The sequence below is a fragment of the Halichoerus grypus genome, chromosome 9 (genome assembly GCF_964656455.1).
Source record: "Halichoerus grypus chromosome 9, mHalGry1.hap1.1, whole genome shotgun sequence".
NCBI lineage: Eukaryota > Metazoa > Chordata > Mammalia > Carnivora > Phocidae > Halichoerus > Halichoerus grypus.
Genome location: NC_135720.1, coordinates 37,900,856 through 37,920,997, shown reverse-complemented (window position 1 = coordinate 37,920,997; position 20,142 = coordinate 37,900,856). Strand labels below are relative to the sequence as shown.

Genomic DNA, 20,142 nt, shown 5'->3' with positions numbered 1-20,142 from the left:
TTTTCTGGTTTAGTTTCAGCTATGCTGTGAGAAATTAAGGCAAAGGTCACTGGACCACATTTGGACTATGTTCAGGGAACAGTGCTTTATAAGCCTGCATGTTACTGGCACTATATTCAGGGAGATATCCCCAAGTAGGAGGGGACTAAGGGACTAATCTTAGGGACTAAGAATTGAGGCAAGAAGTCAAGCCTATGTTTTCCCATGTGGAGAACCTCCCTCCACTGCCACTCTTGCTTTAGGATTTGATCTGATAAGGGAGCAGATAGTGCTTCCTTGAAGGTATTCGAAGCCATGCATCAAAGACGACTTCTTCTCCTTTCTATGATACCCTATACTTCTTCCCAATCTTCTTGTCTTCAAGAAAGCCATCTTGAGTTGTTACAGAACTTTTTACAACCACAAGATTTCCCTATTATTTATATATTGATCAATTTCCTCAGAACCCAGCCTAGTCTGACAGCCATAAGTTTTATATGTTACATGTAAGAAGTTTCTGGACCACAGTGTATTTTGAGAGACACATCAAGAGTATAGGAATGTAAATATAAGACTAAGTGAACTCTGTTAATTGGACACTTCAGCAAGGCTCAGGACTGAAGCAGCTGAAATGACATCTCAGTTTGGGCCCCACGAGAACACTTGCTATCTCCCCAGTGCTCTAGGTGTTTTCAGGCCTCTGTGGAAGCTTAGGCTGGGCCCTCGGCATGGAAGTGTTACCCCATCACTGGCCCCAATGACATTCCACTCAGCCTTCAAGGCCACCTTCTCTCTGAACATTAGCCTTCCACTCTGCCCTAAAGCACCTTTCCCATTTGTCCCATTTGTCCAAACTTCTATTTTACCGGTAATTACATGGTTTCATAGCTCTCTGGGTTTGTATCTGCCTGTCTTCAGTAAGTTCCTTGAGGATCAGTATTTTCATTCTTTTTTATGTGCCTAAAATCAGTACACTCAGTACTTGCTACTTGAGGTGCTCAATAAATATTCGTTGAATGGGCAAATGAATTGATGAATATGTTTCATTATTGCATATCTGTCTTACCCTGTAGTTCTAATAAGGCAAATTCTTCTTGGAAGACTGAGTTAACTCATATTTGCAATGCTGCATTTCAACATAGATATTGTCTGATATTTTAAGTTTGATAAGTAATGATTTCTTGATTTGTTTAAAATAATTATGTTTATAGGAGTGTATAGAATTTAGGCAAAAAAAAGACATTTCTGGGATCCTCTTTGGTTTGGAACTCTGTTTTTATTTTGTGGGTTATTTTTTTATTCGGCATGAACTGTCAAGAGAAAATACCATTTGCTTAGGGCAAGTCGGTGGGTTTAACTTGTCATCTGAGTGTCACGGTAGCCCAGATTTCTGGAAAAACTAAAAGAATTCAGAAGTTTAAAATGTAATACAAAGGTTTTTTTAATCTTTCATGGATTCTGGGACAAGTTAATCAAGATTCTTAACTCTGATAACTTTATTCTTGAAACACTCGCAGCCCTGTCTCTTGTAGAAGACTTTGACCGTGATAATGATGCTCAGTAAAATGTCACGTAGATAAAATACTTAGTAAACATCATCTGGTAATCTAAGAAGTAAGGATACCATCTCAGCCATTGGTCATAAATTAGATATGTTGGTTTTTCTTGGAATTCATTTAGTGTTAGCCAATATGTAGTACGTGCTGTGTGCAAAACAATTCATTTTACAAGTAACTTTGAGGGCCTACCATAAGCCAGAAGTTCCGCGCTACTTATCTCAGGAAACACGGGATACCTGAGACAGCTTTTGTAACTCAGTGAGCTTGTAGCCTGTTAAAGAGATTAGACATCTACATGTTGAATGTGAGCTCTCTAAGATACTGAATCTGTTTGGGAAGAGAGGGAAGACATCTCGAAGCAAGTAGCATTTGATCGGGATAAGATTTCAATGGACAGATTGTGTTAATTGGACTTTCTCCAATTACAAAAGGCAGAGATGTACTTTCTCTCAAGCTACCTCAGTTTCTGAGCTTTACTGCGAGTCTCCACAGGAAGAAGGAAGGGCAGGACAGCAGCCTCAGCCACCACCGAGGCAGGCCCCACGGAGAACTGGTCACTGGCTCTAGTAGCATGAGAGCCCCTCTTTTGTGTCTCTAGATGTGAATGTCAGTTGTTCCCTTCTCTTGTGATCTGCACTATGGTCACTCAGCTTTTCTTGTCTTTGTCTCCACAACAAAGGTAAAGTGTACGTGTATCCCCATTTCACGCCTCAAGAGAAGAAAATCTGTCTTGCCTCATCTCTGTTCAACAATGAGCACCCTAGTGCACAAAGCTCATGCCAGCCACCACGTAGGCTGCTTGCCAGCCAGAGGAGACATGCTTTTGCTTAGTGCCTCCTCCCTGGTGGAATCAGCTGTGGCCGGGGAGACGGGGTCACATGGTAAAGAGCAGACCTTCTCAAACTTTAGCATGCATATGAATCACCAGGAGACCTTGTGAGAATGCAGAGTCTGATTCAGGAGGTGTGGGCTGTGACATGATTTTTTTTGTTTCCAGCGAACTCCCAGGTGATGCCAATGTTGGTGCTCCTCGGAGCACACTTTGAGTAACAAGCACAGAACACAGTGACCTCTGTGTGACTCTAATTACTCAGAAGGCGGGCAATCTGTGTGGGAGGTCTGTGGTTGTGAGATGGCGTTTCATGTGAAGGAATAAGTATTGAAAAAGGAGTGGAGGAAGGTGCAGCATTGATGCCCGTATGTGTTTTTATATAAGGCCAATTTTGAATATGGTTAAGGCCACAATGGAATAAGGCATCTTCAGACCAGAAAGTTAGAATTTAGACCATTCAGAACAATAGGGTTGTTGGGGTTGCCTATTAGTCCTTTTATTATCTTAGTCCAGAGCAAAGCAATAGTTATTTTAATGTTTTCAGTGGGAGACAGTAAGCAGTTGGGTCTGAATTTAAATTATTCATCTTCACGTGAGAGCTTGCAGCAAAACTTTTTTCACAGTTTGCCACGGAGTCCGGGTTGTTGGTGAAGATTGGCAGTAGGATCTGCTGTGGGACTTCGCTGTTTATTGCACAAAGTTGGGAGCCAGAGTCACTGGTATAGACACCTAAGTATCAGATTCCTTATCATTCTGGTCTGTTAGGACAATCACACATTTCTAACGTCTTCCTTAGGGATCCATAGGGGTGATAGTCTAGCACTTGGTCACAAGGATCCTTAAACCATTGTGATGTCCAGTACCCACAGTTAATCCCAGTGTCAAAGTGCTCTTTCATTCACTCTTCTATCCACTTCAAAAATACAATCTGACTGATTGAAAACCAAAGAGGTTTTTTTTCTTATTTGACAGTGCTAGAGGTCAGTGACTTAGAACTACTAATAATGTTGAATAGAAAAGAACTTAGTTAAATATTCAAGCCCTTCTGAGATAATGGCAGGTGCGTGAGGAAAAGCAAGTCTTTCTGACTTCTTCCCCATTTCACTCATTACATCCGAAAATTACATTCACAGAGGCCCCATGTGGCATTTACATTTATTACTCATTGTTTGAGGACATGGGGGAATGGTCATTTTATATTCTTTTATTATCTGGAGTTTACCCACTTCAACTCATTGTTCTTACTTTAAAATAACTTATTTTAACTTTAATGACCAGAGAAGGCAAAAATGTTGATTTTAAATGACCAACTAGTAACATGCCTCTTTTTTTTTTTTTTTTTACCCAAGAGTCTCCTAGTTTATGTAAGTAAAATTTTGTAAAGGGTTTTCAAAATTCACCGTATGTTGGTAGTCATATAGAATTCTGATTTACTGAGTAGCTTAACCACATGACCTTTGACTTCTACATTTTGGTTTTCAATTGCCAAAGAAAGAATACTCTTTAGTGTGAGGGCGGGTTTGGCAAAGTGAAAAGAATGATGGCTTTGGAGCCAGACAAACTTATGTTTAAATTGCTTCTTAACACAAGCTTGCTGTGTCACTTTGGGCAAGTTATTTAACCTCTGTGAGTCTTAGTTTTCTTATCTGTAAACTTGTGATTGTACCTACTTTGTAGCATTATTTTGTGGGTAAAAATAAATACTGCATGTCATGCAGCAGTCTAACTATTGCAGATGACAGAATTTCAATAAATAAATAGGCATGATGTCTAAAATTTTATGACAAAATACTATTTTGTTTTGATATAAATTAAAAGCAAAAGTACTTTTGTTACTTCATATTTACATAGGAAGAACATTACTTATTCTTGGATGTTAGTGAGAACTGCCCTGCTTTGAGTGGTAAACATAAGAGCTGTGATTATAATTGCTCCTTGGTTAACCTGTATATTGGAAACTTTGTTGTCAAAAAAGGGTTTTCTGAAAAAGTAAGTAGTGATATTGTCAACAGTTTACCAAAAGAAATTCTAACTAATCTTCAAAGTGTAGTCAGTAAATTCATTCATGCTGCGTGAAATAACATACAGGAGCACAGAGAAGAGTACTTATCAGTGTTGTTCATAGTGAGACATTTTATTCATTCGCTTTAATCAAACAGGGCCGAGAAAGTCAAATTATGCCCATATGTTCTTAGAGAGTGAAGACCAGAAATCCTGTATGAGAATGGGATACTTCACTGTCATTCAAAATAAAGAAAGTCAGATAAAATGTCTTCCATGTCAAGTGGAAGACAGATATTTCAATGAATGTAAACACACACTCTCACATAGTGAAAATATGAAGACGTCTTTTTGATGGTTTCCTAGGTACAGGCCACAGGCTCACCATACGAATATATGTATAATAGGATCTTTTGTATTGATTTTATAATTAACTTCCCTTAGGTTAATAGCAAATGAAGCATATCCTTTATTTAAAATGGTACTTCCTAGTAAATGCTGGTATATAGTTTATTTGCCAGTGTGTTTTTCATTTGATGGAGCATCTATGAGGCTTTGATTTTATAAAAGTGAATGAAGCCATTGGTAAGAAGAGCAATTGAAATGCCTCGGAAATTGGTTCAAGGGAAAGCTGAATTTAAGGGCAGCAGTCTGAATGTGTAGATTAGGGGCATTGTGAACCTTCAGGTTTTACTCTGTGCTTCAATCTAGAAGATTTTCATAAGGCCAAAATGATTTCCAGAATGGCCCAGTGTTTCATTCCAGTATAGTGTACAAACGGCCTTTATCATCCATACCATCCATATCTTTCCTCCTTTAATAATATAAGAGTCACATCTTCTTGTAGCTTAATCTTGTAGAGGGAGCAATATTTTAAATCTGGACAAATTACAGCCTTTTAGCTAATTTCCTCAAGCATCATCGTTCTTATCCTTTTAAATACTCTCAGTAAGTCTACTAGTGCTTAATATTACTTTTCCTTATACAGATCCAGTGCCCCACTTGCCAATTCGTCTGGTGTTTTAAGTGCCACTCTCCTTGGCATGAAGGTGTTAACTGCAAGGAGTACAAAAAAGGGGACAAATTGTTGCGTCACTGGGCCAGCGAAATTGAGCATGGACAGAGAAATGCCCAGAAGTGTCCAAAGTGCAAGGTGAGATAACTAACCTTTACGAAAGACAAGAAACGTTGCAACTGGATATCATTGAACAGTAATACTTACAAAATTAAAATGAATTACGTGCATAACTTTCTTTTTTTAATTTATTTGAGAGAGAGAGAGCATGTGTGCAAGTTGGGGGAGGGACACAGGGAGAGGGAGAGAGAATCTCAAGCAGACTGACGGCTGAACGTGGAGCCTGGTCTGGGGCTTGATCTCATGACCCCGAGATCATGACCTGAGCCGAAATCAAGAGTCGGTCGCTTAACCGACTAAGCCACCCAGGCACCCCAACATGCATGACTTTCTTAATGCAGATGTGGAGAAAAAGAATATTTGCTGCTTCATTTTAGAAGAGTAATTATATTACCTAACTAAATGGAAGATTTTATGTATAAACAATGTATATTCTTCTTATTTGCATTATACTTCAAAATATAAGAAGGCTACATATAATTACTGATTTTAAACTTCAGAGTTTTTATTTTCCATTTAAAAATGGGGATGTGTGTACAGGGAAAATCCAGCATGGAAATGATATAAAAGTATTATTTCTAGTGCCACATGCACTATAATCACTTCTCAATTAGGCAGGCTCTGAATCCTTGCAATCCTTTGCTTTTCTTTCCCTCTTTCATTGCTTATCACTTTAGGATTACAATAAGCTGATCATTTGCTTTTTGTAAATCGTAGAAGCTAATAGTTGAAGTCAGGACTTGGGGATTTTATGAATCCCATTTTTCATTTTTCTCTTGATTATCATGCAGGAAATCAAGAGTTAACAGGCATTTGAGCTAAAATTTAGATGTTGAAAGTCAACCATGCAAACAGCCAGCGAAGACTCACCTACAGAGAAATCAGCAAGTAAATCCAGCCAGAAAACTATGGATTTGATACTTACAGGATAGAGATCTGTTGAAATTTGGAGTTTTTTTTTTCTCAAAGCTCACTTTAGAAAACTATATGTGTGTATATGCATATGTACACCCTACCATATATGTTTTCCATTTTTTGCCAAATTAATCTTTAGAAATCATTCTGCAATTCCTTCCTGGAGACTTAGCACCAGATAAATAAAATTTCAGTTCTCAGAAAATGGTTAAAAATCAATCCTTGTAAGTCCAACTTGAAGTCGTAAAGTATATTCTGAAGCTTATTAATGAGCATAAATATAATGCACAGATTCACTGTATTAGGTTCACATACAAGTTTATACATATAGTAAGTAAAAGTATTGCCTGAAATAACATGTTGCATTCTTAGCGTTTGAAAAAAATTGTGAAATAGTTTTGATGACCTGGTTCTCTTAAAAGCGATGTCTAAAGAACTTTGAGCTAAAGCTTTCTTTGTTTTCCCTGTGGAAGGCAAATTCATCCACAATTATCCTTTTGATTTCAGGGTTGTTCCAGATCACTGCATCAATTGCTCAGTACATTTATTTTTCATCCATTGAAGAACAATGAGAAAATGAGGCCTTTTCCCCTTGCTCTTGCCTTTCCAGTTTATTCAAAGCTGCTACTCAGTTTCAACTAAATAAAGACCAGTAGGAATTTAGGAGTGCTGTTAAGTCATTCCATTTAGCACTTTATTTGAAAGTATACTTTATATTTCTCTGGAAAGCTGTGAAAACAATTACCAGTTAGCCTGGCTCCAAGACTGTATGCTGAATGAGCAATGCAGCATTATACATTGGGGAAATTCTGAATGAATGGAGGTAATACATAAAAACATACAGGGGTTACTGTAATCCTTCAATCCAACATTAAACGGATTCTGATATATAGAAAGAAAAAGCAGCCAACTGTAAGGAGTTTTCTGAATGCACTAACAACTTCCCACAGTTTTAACAAATACAGATAAACAGTTAAGAGAAAGCATACATGTTGGTTGCTTTTTGAAGTAATTGCTAAAATGTTGGGGCTTGAAAAGGAATTCACTTTTAAATAGCTGAAAAGAAAGGAGCCAAGGAACCATGGAATCCATTTACATGACTGGTGTGTAACAGAGAATCTACCTTCTGGTGAGATTCAGGTCCCATATAATTTATGTCAATTTAAGTCATATTTTAGGGCTTGTTTTGGATATAAATGGTTCAGTTTTCCTTTTCTTTTATGCATACGACTTTATATCTTTGCATTTTCTTAACTGTGATTTTGTTGTTGTTTTTGTTGTTGCTGTTGTTGGACCTTAAAATTACTTTCTCCCATGAAACATTTCTATTCTTATAACAGAAATCCATGAGGAGATATTCCTCAATGACTTAATGTTTGTCTTATACTCCAAGGCTTTGGTTTCATAAATAATCCTTTAAAATTTATAAATATAACATGTTGGAAAATAAATAAATATGAAGCAAGTTAAACTAAATGGCTATGCATGTATAGTAGAAATCAGTGTTGAACTAACAGAAGTGAAAATATGTACATTAAATGATTTCTTTTTGATTCTAAAAATAAATTAAAATAAAATTTATAAATAAAAAAATATATATATTCTACATAATGAATTGATGGTGTTCATCTTGAATATATCTTTTTTTTCCCGATTTTGGATCTTTTAAAGCTTATATTTCTAAAGATAGAATCATTGGGTTAAAGGATATCAATGTTTTTAGTATTTGGTACCAATTTACTTTCTAAAAGATTGAAACAGTTTATAATACCACCAGAAAAACTTGAAGACATGTTTCTATGTAAGCATTTCTGATTACCATTTCAAGTATTTTTAAAATGCTATTTTAGTAGTTTAAAAATATTTTGTTCTTATATTTTGAATCTCCTTGTTTGCTTTTACATCAAATATAAATTCATGTACTTTTTAGTTTGTAATGCCCCTTTTGAGTTTTCTGTGCATATTCTTTGCCCATTTGTATGGATCAGGTCAGGGCATATTTTTTTTGTATCAGATTATATGAACTCTTTGTTTGAAAGTATTAACTTCTTTTCTGGCATTTTTCTCTCCTATCTTCTGTTACTTTCTTTTTATATCAATGATAGTTTGGGTTTTTGTTTTCGTTTTTCTTTTTTAACTTTTTTTTTTTTTTTTTTTTTTACTGTGTGTATTTTAAAAATTTTTAGTTTGACCAAATATCATTCTTTTTGGGTGGATACACAAACACGTATCATACTTATACACATATTTTATATATTTACATACACTTTGTAAATATTTTGTTCCTAAGCTTAGAAAGTTATCTGTCAACCAGAAGTTTGATAAAACAGCTCATTTTCTTCCCTTTCTTTTAACTATTTGATTTCTAAATAATTTTAACTCTTTAATCTAACCATAACTTATTTTGATGTTTACTATGCATTGAATACCTATTCTAATTTTTTCCAAATTAAGACAATCTAACCTAATTGTTTATTAAATAATTCTCCTCCTACCCATTGATTTGTCATTTTTCTCTAACCATATGTTAAATTAATATATATAAAAGTCTGTCTAAGACAAATACTGTATGATTTCACTCCATATATAGAATTTAAGAAACAAAACAGATGAACATAGGGGAAAGAAAAAAAAGAGAGAGGGAGGCAAACTATAAAACAGACTAACTATAGAGAATAAACTGAGGGGTGATGGAGGAGAGGTAGATGGAGGGGATGGGCTGTAGTAGTAAGGAGGGCCCTTGTGATCATTGGGTGTTGTGTGTAAGTGATGAATCACTAAATTCTACTCCTGAAACTAATATTACACTATATGTTAACTAACTAGAATTTAAATAAAAATTTGAAACATAAAAAAAAGTCTCTCTTCTAAACTCCCTAATCTTGCTGCTGCTAATTTTTCAAGGCAATTCTGTGATTATATTGGTGAGTGTTAAATGATTGGCTTTTGTAAAAGATATCCATCCAAACACATTTTGATAACCTATAAATTCATTATTTTAGTTAGCATTCCAAATAAAAAACTTCGCTTATAAATGTCTCCCATAATGAGTTTTTATCATTTGCTCAAGTGGAAAGACCAGTTTAATATATGGTATAATATTATGAAGAGATTTGACTTATGCTGAGAAGTCAAAATTATTATTTATAGTTGAGTTTTGGCAGATGACCAGAATTAGTATTGAAATATTTTTCTTCCACAAGTGATTAAGATGCTTATTCATAGTGGGATTTTTTTTTTATAGTAAGGTAAAAATATAGAAATGTTTCTGGAAGTTATTTATTTATAAGACATTTTTATAAAAAATTAATAGCAGCATAGTAAGATTAACTTTACCTAGCCATTTTTATTTAACTCTCATTGCTTCTTAATTCATACTATTCTCCACTTATGAGACACTACTTTTTACCTTTTTAAAAAAATATTTATTTATTTATTTTAGAGAGAGAGTGTGTGTGCGAGTATGCATATGCATGTGCGCCACGGCAGGAGGAGGCGCAGAGGGAGAGGGAAGTCAAGCAGACTCCCCACAGAGTGGGGAGTCCGACCAGGGCTGAATCTCACAGCCCTGAGACCATGACCTGAGCCAAAATCAGGAATCAAACACAACCTACTGAGCCACCAAGGCAGCCCAGTGCTATATTTTATCTTAAATTTTTTTTTTTTAAGATTTTATTTATTTGCGAGAGAGAGAACGAGAGACAGAGAGCATGAGAGGGAGGAGGGTCAGAGGGAGAAGCAGACTCCCTGCTGAGCAGGGAGCCCAACGTGGGACTCGATCCCGGGACTCCAGGATCATGACCTGAGCCGAGGGCAATCGCTTAACCAACTGAGCCACCCAGGCGCCCTATTTTTTATCTTAAAAACATGTTTTCTGTCTTATATAAATTCTTAGCCTACAGAAAATATATGTTAATTTTAAAATGTCTTTCTTGAACATAGTTACTACAAAACTAAGTCTGGTTTATGATAATTTTTAGTTTAAATTTAAAGCAAGCAGGGGACATCAGTTTTGTTGAAGGTATTAAAATATTTGTTCAATTTCATGTAAAAATTCATTTTGAGACTATGTCTTACAGCACAGATTAGATATTAAATTCTGAGTTAATAAGAAAAAGAATTGCTAATCCAAAGAAAATGAAAAGTGAGATGCACACCTAAAAATTAAGAAACATAAGATAATACAAAACAAATGAGTAAGCACATTTTGTAGGCAATTTCACATATATACTTTAGATTTAAATTGTAATGAAGTTTTTTGGAAACATTATTGAGTCAAATGGTGCTGTTTGTATCATGGTGAAAACAAAAATTTACCATCTTAACCATTTTTAAGTGCAAATGGTGTTTTATTATGTTTTCATTTAAAAGTTCAAAATAGGGGCGCCTGGGTGGCTCAGTTGGTTAAGCGACTGCCTTCGGCTCAGGTCATGATCCTGGAGTCCTGGGATCGAGTCCCACATCGGGCTCCCTGCTCAGCAGGGAGTCTGCTTCTCCCTCTGACCCTCCCCCCTCTCATGCTCGCTCTACCTCATTCTCTCAAATAAATAAATAAAATCTTTAAAAAAAAATAATAAAATAAAATAAAATAAAAGTTCAAAATAGGGGTGCAGTCGTTAAGCGTCTGCCTTTGGCTCAGGTCATGATCCCAGGGTCCTGAGATCAAGCCCTGCATCGGGCTCCATGCTTGGTGGGAAACCCGCTTCTCCCTCTCCCACTCCCCCTGCTTGTGTTCCTGCTCTCGCTATCTCTCTCTGTCAAATAAATAAATAAAATCTTTAAAAAATAAAAATTAAAAAAAGTTCAAAATATTTTAACTATTCTAAAGTGTATATCATTATGGTTCTATAGTGGTAGAGTAATATAGCACTAACTAAATTAAAAGCAAAAGACAAAGTAATCTATTTTATTGGTTCCTTTTTTCCAAAAAGTGGCTATGACATATATATCTTATTGCTGAACACATACTTTTTTTTTTTTAAGATTTTATTTATTTATTTGACAAAGAGAGAGACAGTGAGAGAGGCAACACAAGCAGGGGGAATGGGAGAGGGAGAAGCAGGCCTCCCACTGAGCAGGGAGCCCGATGTGGGGCTCGATCCTGGGACTCCAGGATCATGACCTGAGCCAAAGGCAGACAATCAACGACTGAGCCACACAGGTGCCCCTGAACACATGCTTTTTAAAAAATCTGTTTATTTTAGGAAATTTTAAAATAAATATTTAATTTATTAAAAATTTGTTGTCAAGTGGTAGCAAAACCCCAGCTGGATGTTTCTAAAGGCATGAATAATTGTAGATTTTAAAAGAAGAATTAGAAATCTCTAATATTGTCTAATATTTTAATAAGCTTCATTTTAGATAAAAACAGTTATGAAGCCTTCAAGAATGTGGATGAAAACTTTGCAAAAATGATTAATGATCTAATCTTCTGGTTATTCCCAAAAGGTTTAATATTAGTCAATTAGCGTTGTCTTAACCAGAGTTTGATTGTTAGCCATATCATGTTTTTCCTTTGTGAAGTGTTGACTTGTTAAAACTCCATTTTTCCAAAGGCCAGTTTTCTGCCTTCTGAGTATATTTTTTTAACAAATGTACTTTCTTTTTTTAAAAAATATTTTACTTATTTATTTGACAGAGAGAGACACAGCAAAAGAGGGAACACAAGCAGGGGGAGTGGGAGAGGGAGAAGCAGGCTTCCCGTGGAGAAAGGAGCTCAATGCGGGGCTCGATCCCAGGACCCTGGGACCATGACCTGAGCTGAAGGCAGACACTTAGACTGAGCCACCCAGGCGCCCCACAAATGTACTTTTAAAAGAGAGGTGGACACACCTTTAGACCCTTTTACCCAATAATGTGTGGCAGGCCAGTTTAAAGCAAGCAAGAGGTTAAACAATCGTATAAAGAAAGAAGTATATATAAAGGAAGTGTTATCTCTTCAAAAATATTTCTGAAACAAGTATTATACTATGTTAACATTATCACATGTGGATGGTGAATCCGTGTATGCCTGTTACGTTATTAACTTTAATTTTTAAAATGTTTGGAATAGTTTGTGATTAAAAATAAGTGAAATCTAACAAGGGAATTGAAGGATGATAACATCATAGCTTTTTGAAGCCATTCAACCATCTCTATTTGCCTGCACAACCTCTAAGGATTTGGCTGTTACATATTTTTCCCTTCCTCGGGTAAAAGTTAAATGTTGCTCAGCATACTGGGCTTTCTAAACCAAAATTAGTGTTGATATTTCTCAAAATGGTCAGCTTTTTTTTTTAAGATTTATTTACTTATTCGAGAGGGAGAGAGAGAGCATGGGGGATAGGGGCCTAGGGAGAATGACAAAGGGAATCCCAAGCACACGGAGAGATGAGTCAAGAGTCGAGAGTCAGAAGCTTATTAACCCACTGAGCAACCCAGAAGCCCCGGTCACCTTTCTTTAATTTGGAAAATTGAAGAGGAATTCCTCAAACATCCCTCCCCCAAATTACCTTCTCACTTAATGTCAGATTAGAAAAATATTTAAATAAACATTTGTGTAATGTGGGAGCAAATCTAGTCACAAGTGACTAGATTACATGCAGCTGACCACCTTAATTTTCCTCTTGTGTAAATAATCTCACATCTCTGTTTAGGGCACTTTACAAGACATTGAATAAAGATAATTAACTGGGAAATTATATATTTTCATAGGCTAATATATAATGTGATTCACGATTAATGGGTAAATAAGTCATTTATTTTATTCCAGGGTCAACATACTCCCTATTTCTAGGTGACAGGACAGTCACTTTTCTTTTCTTTTCTTTTTTTTTTAAGATTTTATTTATTTATTTGAGAGAGACAGAGAGAGAGAGAGAGCATGAGCTGGGAGGGCGGGGCGGGCAGAGAGAGAGGGAGAAGCAGGCTCCTAGCTAAGCCGGGAACCCAACCTGGGGCTGGATCCTAGGACCTTGAGATCATGACCTGAGCTGAAGGCAGACACTTAACCCACTAAGCCACCCAGGCGCCTCGGTCACTTTTCTTTTTTTAAAAAGAAATGCCAAACTATTAACAGGGTGTGCTGCATTCTATGTGCCATCTGTATTTTATTCATAAAAATGCCTTGGTATCAGCACAGTTACAATAATATTAATAATACTGATATTTACTACATGTCAGTCTCCATTGTAGTTTTTTTAATTTAATTTTATTATATTATGTTAATCACCATACATTACATCATTAGTTTTTGATGTAGTGTTCCATGATTCATTGTTTGCATATAACACCCAGTCCTCCATTCAATACGTGCCCTCTTTAATACCCATCACCAGGCTAGACCATCCCCCCCCACTCCCCTCCCCTCTAGAACCCTCAGTTTGTTTCTCAGAGTCCATAGTCTCTCATGGTTCGTCTCCCCCTCCGATTTCCCCCCCTTCATTTTTCCCTTCCTACTATCTTTTTTTTAAACATAAAATGTATTATTTGTTTCAGAGGTACAGGTCTGTGATTCAACAGTCTTACACAATTCACAGCGCTCACCGTAACACATACCCTCCCCAATGTCTATCACCCAACCACCCCATCCCTCCCACCCCTCACAATTCCAGCAACCCTCAGTTTGTTTCCTGAGATTAAGAATTCCTCATATCAGTGAGATCATATGATACATTATCTTTCTCTGATTGACTTATTTTGCTTAGCATAATACCCTCCAGTTCTATCCACGTCGTTGCAAATGGCAAGATTTCATTCCTTTTGATGGCTGCATAATATTCCATTGTATATATATATATATATATACCATGTCTTTTTTATCCATTCCTCTGTTGATGGACATCTTGGCTCTTTCCATAGTTTGGCTATTGTGGACATTGCTGCTATAAACATCAGGGTGCACATATCCCTTCAGATCACTACATTTGTATCTTTGGGGTAAATACCCAGTAGTGGCAATTGCTGGGTTGTACGGTAGCTCTATTTTCAACTTTTTGAGGAACCTCCATACTGTTTTCCAGAGTGGCTGCACCAGCTTGCATTCCCATCAACAGTGTAGGAGGGTTCCCCTTTCTCCGCATCCTCTCCAACATCTCTAGATTCCTGACTTGTTAATTTTAGCCATTCTGACTGGTGTGGTATCTCATTGAGGTTTTGATTTGGATTTCCCTGATGCCGAGGGATGTTGAGCACTTTTTCATGTGTCTGTTGGCCATTTGGATGTCTTCTTTGGAAAAATGTCTGTTCATGTCTTCTGCCCATTTCTTGATTGGATTATTTGTTCTTTGGGTGTTGAGTTTGATAAGTTCTTTATAGATTTTGGATACTAGCCATTTATCTAATATGTCATTTGCAAATACCTTCTCCCATTCTGTCGGTTGTCTTTTGGTTTTATTGACTGTTTCCTTTGCTGTGCAAAAGCTTTCAGATACCTAGGAATAAATCTAACCAAAGAGGCAAAGAATCTGTACTCAGAAAACTATAAAATACTCATGAAAGAAATTGAGGAAGACACAAAGAAATGGAAAAACGTTCCATGCTCATGGATTGGAAGAACAAATATTGTGAAGATGTCAATGCTACCTAGAGCAATCCACACATTTAATGCTATCCCTATCAAAATACAATCAACTTTTTTCAAAGAAATGGAACAAATAATCCTAAAATTTGTATGGAACCAGAACAGACCCCGAATAGCCAGAGGAATGTTGAAGAAGAAAAGCAAAGCTGGCGGCATCACAATTCCAGACTTCAAGCTCTATTACAAAGCTGTCATCATCAAGACAGTATGGTACTGGCACAAAAACAGACACATAGATCAATGGAACAGAATAGAGAGCCCAGAAATGGACCCTCAACTCTACGGTCAACTGATCTTCGACAAAGCAAGAAAGAATGTCCAATGGAAAAAAGACAGTCTCTTCAACAAATGGTGTTGAGAAAATTGGACAGCCACATGCAGAAGAATGAAACTGGACCATTTCCTTACACCACACACAAAAAATAGACTCAAAATGGATGAAATACCTCAATGTGAGACAGGAGTCCATCAAAATCCTAGAGGAGAACATGGGCAGCAACCTCTTCGACCTCAGCTGCAGCAAAAATGAACTATTGGGGCTTCATCAAGATAAAAAGCTTTGCACAGCAAAAGAAACAGTTAACAAAACCAAAAGACAACCAACAGAATGGGAGAAGATATTTGCAAATAACATATCAGATAAAGAGCTAGTATCCAAAATCTATAAAGAACTTATCAAACTCAACACCCAAAGAACAAATAATCCAATCAAGAAATGGGCAGAAGACATGAACAGACATTTTTCCAAAGAAGACATCCAAATGGCCAACAGACACATGAAAAAGTGCTCAACATCCCTCGGCATCAGGGAAATCCAAATCAAAACCTCAATGAGATACCACACCAGTCAGAATGGCTAAAATTAACAAGTCAGGAATCTAGAGATGTTGGAGAGGATGCGGAGAAAGGGGAACCCTCCTACACTGTTGATGGGAATGCAAGCTGGTGCAGCCACTCTGGAAAACAGTATGGAGGTTCCTCAAAAAGTTGAAAATAGAGCTACCGTACAACCCAGCAATTACCACTACTGGGTATTTACCCCAAAGATACAAATGTAGTGATCTGAAGGGATATGTGCACCCTGATGTTTATAGCAGCAATGTCCACAATAGCCAAACTATGGAAAGAGCCAAGATGTCCATCAACAGAGGAATGGATAAAGAAGAAGATGAATGGATAAAGAAGATGTGTGTGTGTATATATATATATATATATATATATATATATATAGACAATGGAATATTATGCAGCCATCAAAGGAATGAAATCTTGCCATTTGCAATCTTGTGGATGGAACTGGAGGGTATTATGCTGAGTGAAATAAGTCAATCAGAGAAAGATAATGTATCATATGATCTCACTGATATGAGGAATTCTTAATCTCAGGAAACGAACTGAGGGTTGCTGGAATTGTGAGGGGTGGGAGGGATGGAGTGGCTGGGTGATAGACATTGGGGAGGGTATGTGTTACGGTGAGCGCTGTGAATTGTGTAAGACTGTTGAATCACAGACCTGTACCTCTGAAACAAATAATACATTATACGTTAAAAAAAAAAAGAAGAAGAAGATAGTAGGAAGGGTAAAATGAAGAGGAGGAAATCGGAGGGGGAGGCAAACCATGAGAGACTATGGACTCTGAGAAACAAACTGAGGGTTCTAGAGGGGAGGGGGTGGGGGGGGATGGATTAGCCTGGTGATGGGTATTAAAGAGGGCACGTATTGAATGGAGGACTGGGTGTTATACGCAAACAATGAATCATGGAACACTACACCAAAAACTAATGATGTAATGTATGGTGATTAACATAACATAATAAAATTTAAAGAATAATAATAATAAAATTAAAAAAAATAAGAACCTTGGAAAGATGGAAGGGTGAGGGTAATCACTGGTCAGAAGGTCGTGCAGAGTTACAGGAAGGATTTATCAGGATGGGGAGACACCTGAGATATTGGCAGGCTAAGGGGTATACTGTCACAGAGAGGAAGGGATGAAGATGAATGTGAAGGAAGTGAGAAAGAGGGCAGGATTGGCATCTGAAGATTTTTGAGAACATCAGCATGGGGTCAAGGGAAGTATGGGGAAGAAGAAGGAAGAAAATTAGGGGCTAATTTATAGTACAGTTCTCCTCTGGGGAATAAGCATAGGACAGTACTCTACACTCTTCTTCAAAGACTTTGTCAGGGCGCCTGGGTGGCTCTGTTGGTTAAGTGTCTGCCTTTGGCTCAGGTCATGATCCTAAGACCCTGGGATTAAGTACTGTCGGGGCTCCCTGCTCAGCGGGAGTCTGCTTCTCTGTCTCCCTCTGTCCCTCCCTGTGCCCCCTCCCCCTGGCTCATTCTCTCCCTCTCTCAAATAAATAAATAAAATCTTTAAAAAAAAAAACTTTGTCATCATGAGTAAGTCATAAGATTTAACTTGAAATATATATGAAATTCTCTATAACAAAGAAAATCAGTGCATTGGAACACAAAGTTACCAGAGTATTGGCTTCGAGAAGCTAACACAGCAAGAGGCACCAAATAATTTTGCAGTCGACATCTTACTTGTTTTTGCAATGCAGTCTACTATGATAGAGGTGACCACTCATTTCACTTATGTATCCGCTTCCTTTCTTGTCCTTCCAATTTTTGATATTACTTTAGTTCTTCTTTTGATTATCTTTTACCTTTAAATAATGTACTCAAATATCTGTTCAATATTCTAACAACTTTAGATGACATATGAGGATCTAGCCCTCCTGTAGTTCTTTCTTCTTCTTCCTTATTTCCCATTCTCTATAAGCTGTAACTTTGTTTTTATATTGTTAAATTTAATAACATTCACATTCTATTCTAATATAATATTTAATACTTCTGTTTTTTTTTCTAAAGGATGATTCTAACATTTAAAAACCAATTGTGTGTTTCCACAATCAAGAACATATAATTATGGAATTAGGATTATATTGTCTTTTCTGTGAATTCACAACTTCTAGGAAAAATGCCTCTAGCGTCCTTGCTCACTATCAATCACTCAATTGTGCCATATTTTGTTACACCTCATATTTGGAACTTACATGCCATTTGTTTTGTTTTTCCTGAAAGTTCTCATTGTTTTTCTTTTTCCTCTATTGAGAGTAGAAATGCCCACTTTAATTACCATGTTTTTTAATATTTGCTCCTCAGGAATTTTAGTGCTTGGTATATATTCCATTGTTATTTTTTGGAGATGTTCTTTAAACCACCTGACTTTCTATTTTAAATTAGACTGATTGCTTTCCAGCTTTTTCTCTGAGACTTCTTGCAACATTTTTTGTATGTTCTTAAATGGCCTTTTCTTGAATTTCACAGTCATTCACTTACTAAAGTGCTTCCTTAAGCGGTGCCCCAGAGAGGTACAGAGGAGTCTTAGCATCTCTGGAAATGTCTTATTTCTGCCCTCATATATTATTTATTTTATAGTTGGACAAGAATTCTAGGTTCATAATATTTTTATAAGATCTTTGAAGGTTTGTGTATATGTTTGCTTTTTAAAAAAGATTTTTTTATTTATTCATTTGTCAGAGAGAGAACACACAAGCAGGGCAGAGGCAGGAAGAGGGAGAGGGAGAAGCAGGCTCACCGCTGAGCAAGGAGCCCAATATGGGACTTGATCCCAGAACCCATGAGATCACAACCTGAGTCGAACCCAAGAGTCAGACGCTCAACAGACTAAGCCACCCAGGCACCATAGGGATGTGTACTGATTTAATTATAAAATAGTTAGATATTTAGCAGTTCATTTATTGTTATTCTTCCACCTTATGATTAAGTGGAATCTATATGAAAATTAAAGGCTGGATTCTACTTCTATTTTTTAGATATTTTGTGGGCATTTTACTAAACAAAATGTAAACAACTTGAGGATGGCAGATACTTAAATATATATATGTATGGTTTTTATAATTAATACCTTATTACAGATGTTAATATATTAGCCCTATGAGGAATGTCATAGACTCAAAAAAGGTCCATGTTGTCATTTCTGACCAACTATAAAGTGGATTTAATATCAAGCTCTTTTTTTATATATATATTATTTTATTTATTTGAGAGAGAGATAGAGCATGAGTGGGGAAGGTTCAGGGAGGGGCAGAGGGAGAAGGAGAAGCAGACTCCCCACTGAGCGGGAAGCCCAACTGTGCTGGGCTCAAGATTCCAGGATCTTGAGATTATGACCTGAGCCAAAGGCAGACCTTAACCGACTGAGCCACCCAGGCGCCCCTCAAGCTCTTTTTAAAGCAATATCTAGTATATTCTGAACATTTCATTTCATGACTTATAAGTCTAGAGAGGTCTAAGCAACATTTAGTGTTTAAATATTCAACTTTTTAAGTATCAGCCACTCTTATTTATTATAGATGGAGAGAAGAAACCCTGTGAGTAATAACAAATCAAATGAGAGTTGTGGTTTATGAGTAGTCAGTTTGATCTAATAGATTAGGAGTTTCTTTTCTGTCATACTTTGTCTCCATCTCTTAAGTAAAACCAGAATTTTGATGTTAAATTAATGTTTTGTAGCAGAGATAAAATGATGAATATTTTGAAGCTATAATACTGAGTAAAAACAGCTTCATTGAGAAATAAAATGTACTTTATGTAAATATAATTCAAAGCATGTTTTCAAGCTTTATGTTCTAAAAACAAAGATGGCATTGTCAAAGGGTGACCTTTAACAATATACTTAGGGCACTCATTTAGCACATGAAATTTGTTATCCCCTGGGTGTTAGGAGTTCAGAATTACAACTTGCTTACAACATGTGAAAAGTAATGTCTCCTGTTGCATATTAATTCACATTGTGTCAGTTCATTTCTCTGTAATTATCAAATTGTGAAATATATATAATCAAGAGACAGTTACAATAGTATTAAAGGAAGCACTGTGTACTTGAAGGCTGATGAATTATGAAACCACTTTTTCATAATTAAATCATTGCCTGTCTTGTGTAAGATACTCAAATTAATCTTTAGAACCATATAATCCTGCAATGTGCAAGGTTACTATAGAGTTTAAAATTTTATCACTCCCTGTGCAGAAAGATTATTGAACTAACAATATTTTAGTTGCCTGCTCTGTTCAGAATATTATTTTAGCAATAAGGAAAGGGGTGCCTGGTCTTGATCTTGGGGTTGTAAAT

General features: G+C 36.5%; 1 protein-coding gene across 5 annotated transcripts in view; it reads left to right on the top strand.

Moving 5' to 3' along the window:
* The window catches only part of RNF217 (ring finger protein 217), a 139,910-nt gene that overhangs the window by 96,076 nt on the left and 23,692 nt on the right, over window positions 1–20,142 (top strand). For 4 of the 5 annotated variants that reach the window (XR_004922346.2, XM_036108599.2, XM_036108596.2 and 1 more), the window contains exon 3: window positions 5,360–5,524. Coding sequence is in view for 4 of the 5 variants with exons in the window: in XM_036108599.2 (XP_035964492.1) it covers window positions 5,360–5,524 (165 nt within the window). In the remaining variant the exon portion in view is untranslated. Of the gene's footprint in view, window positions 1–5,359; window positions 5,525–6,928; window positions 7,086–20,142 lie in introns of those variants that run through there. The other variant, XM_036108601.2, reaches the window with a different exon arrangement.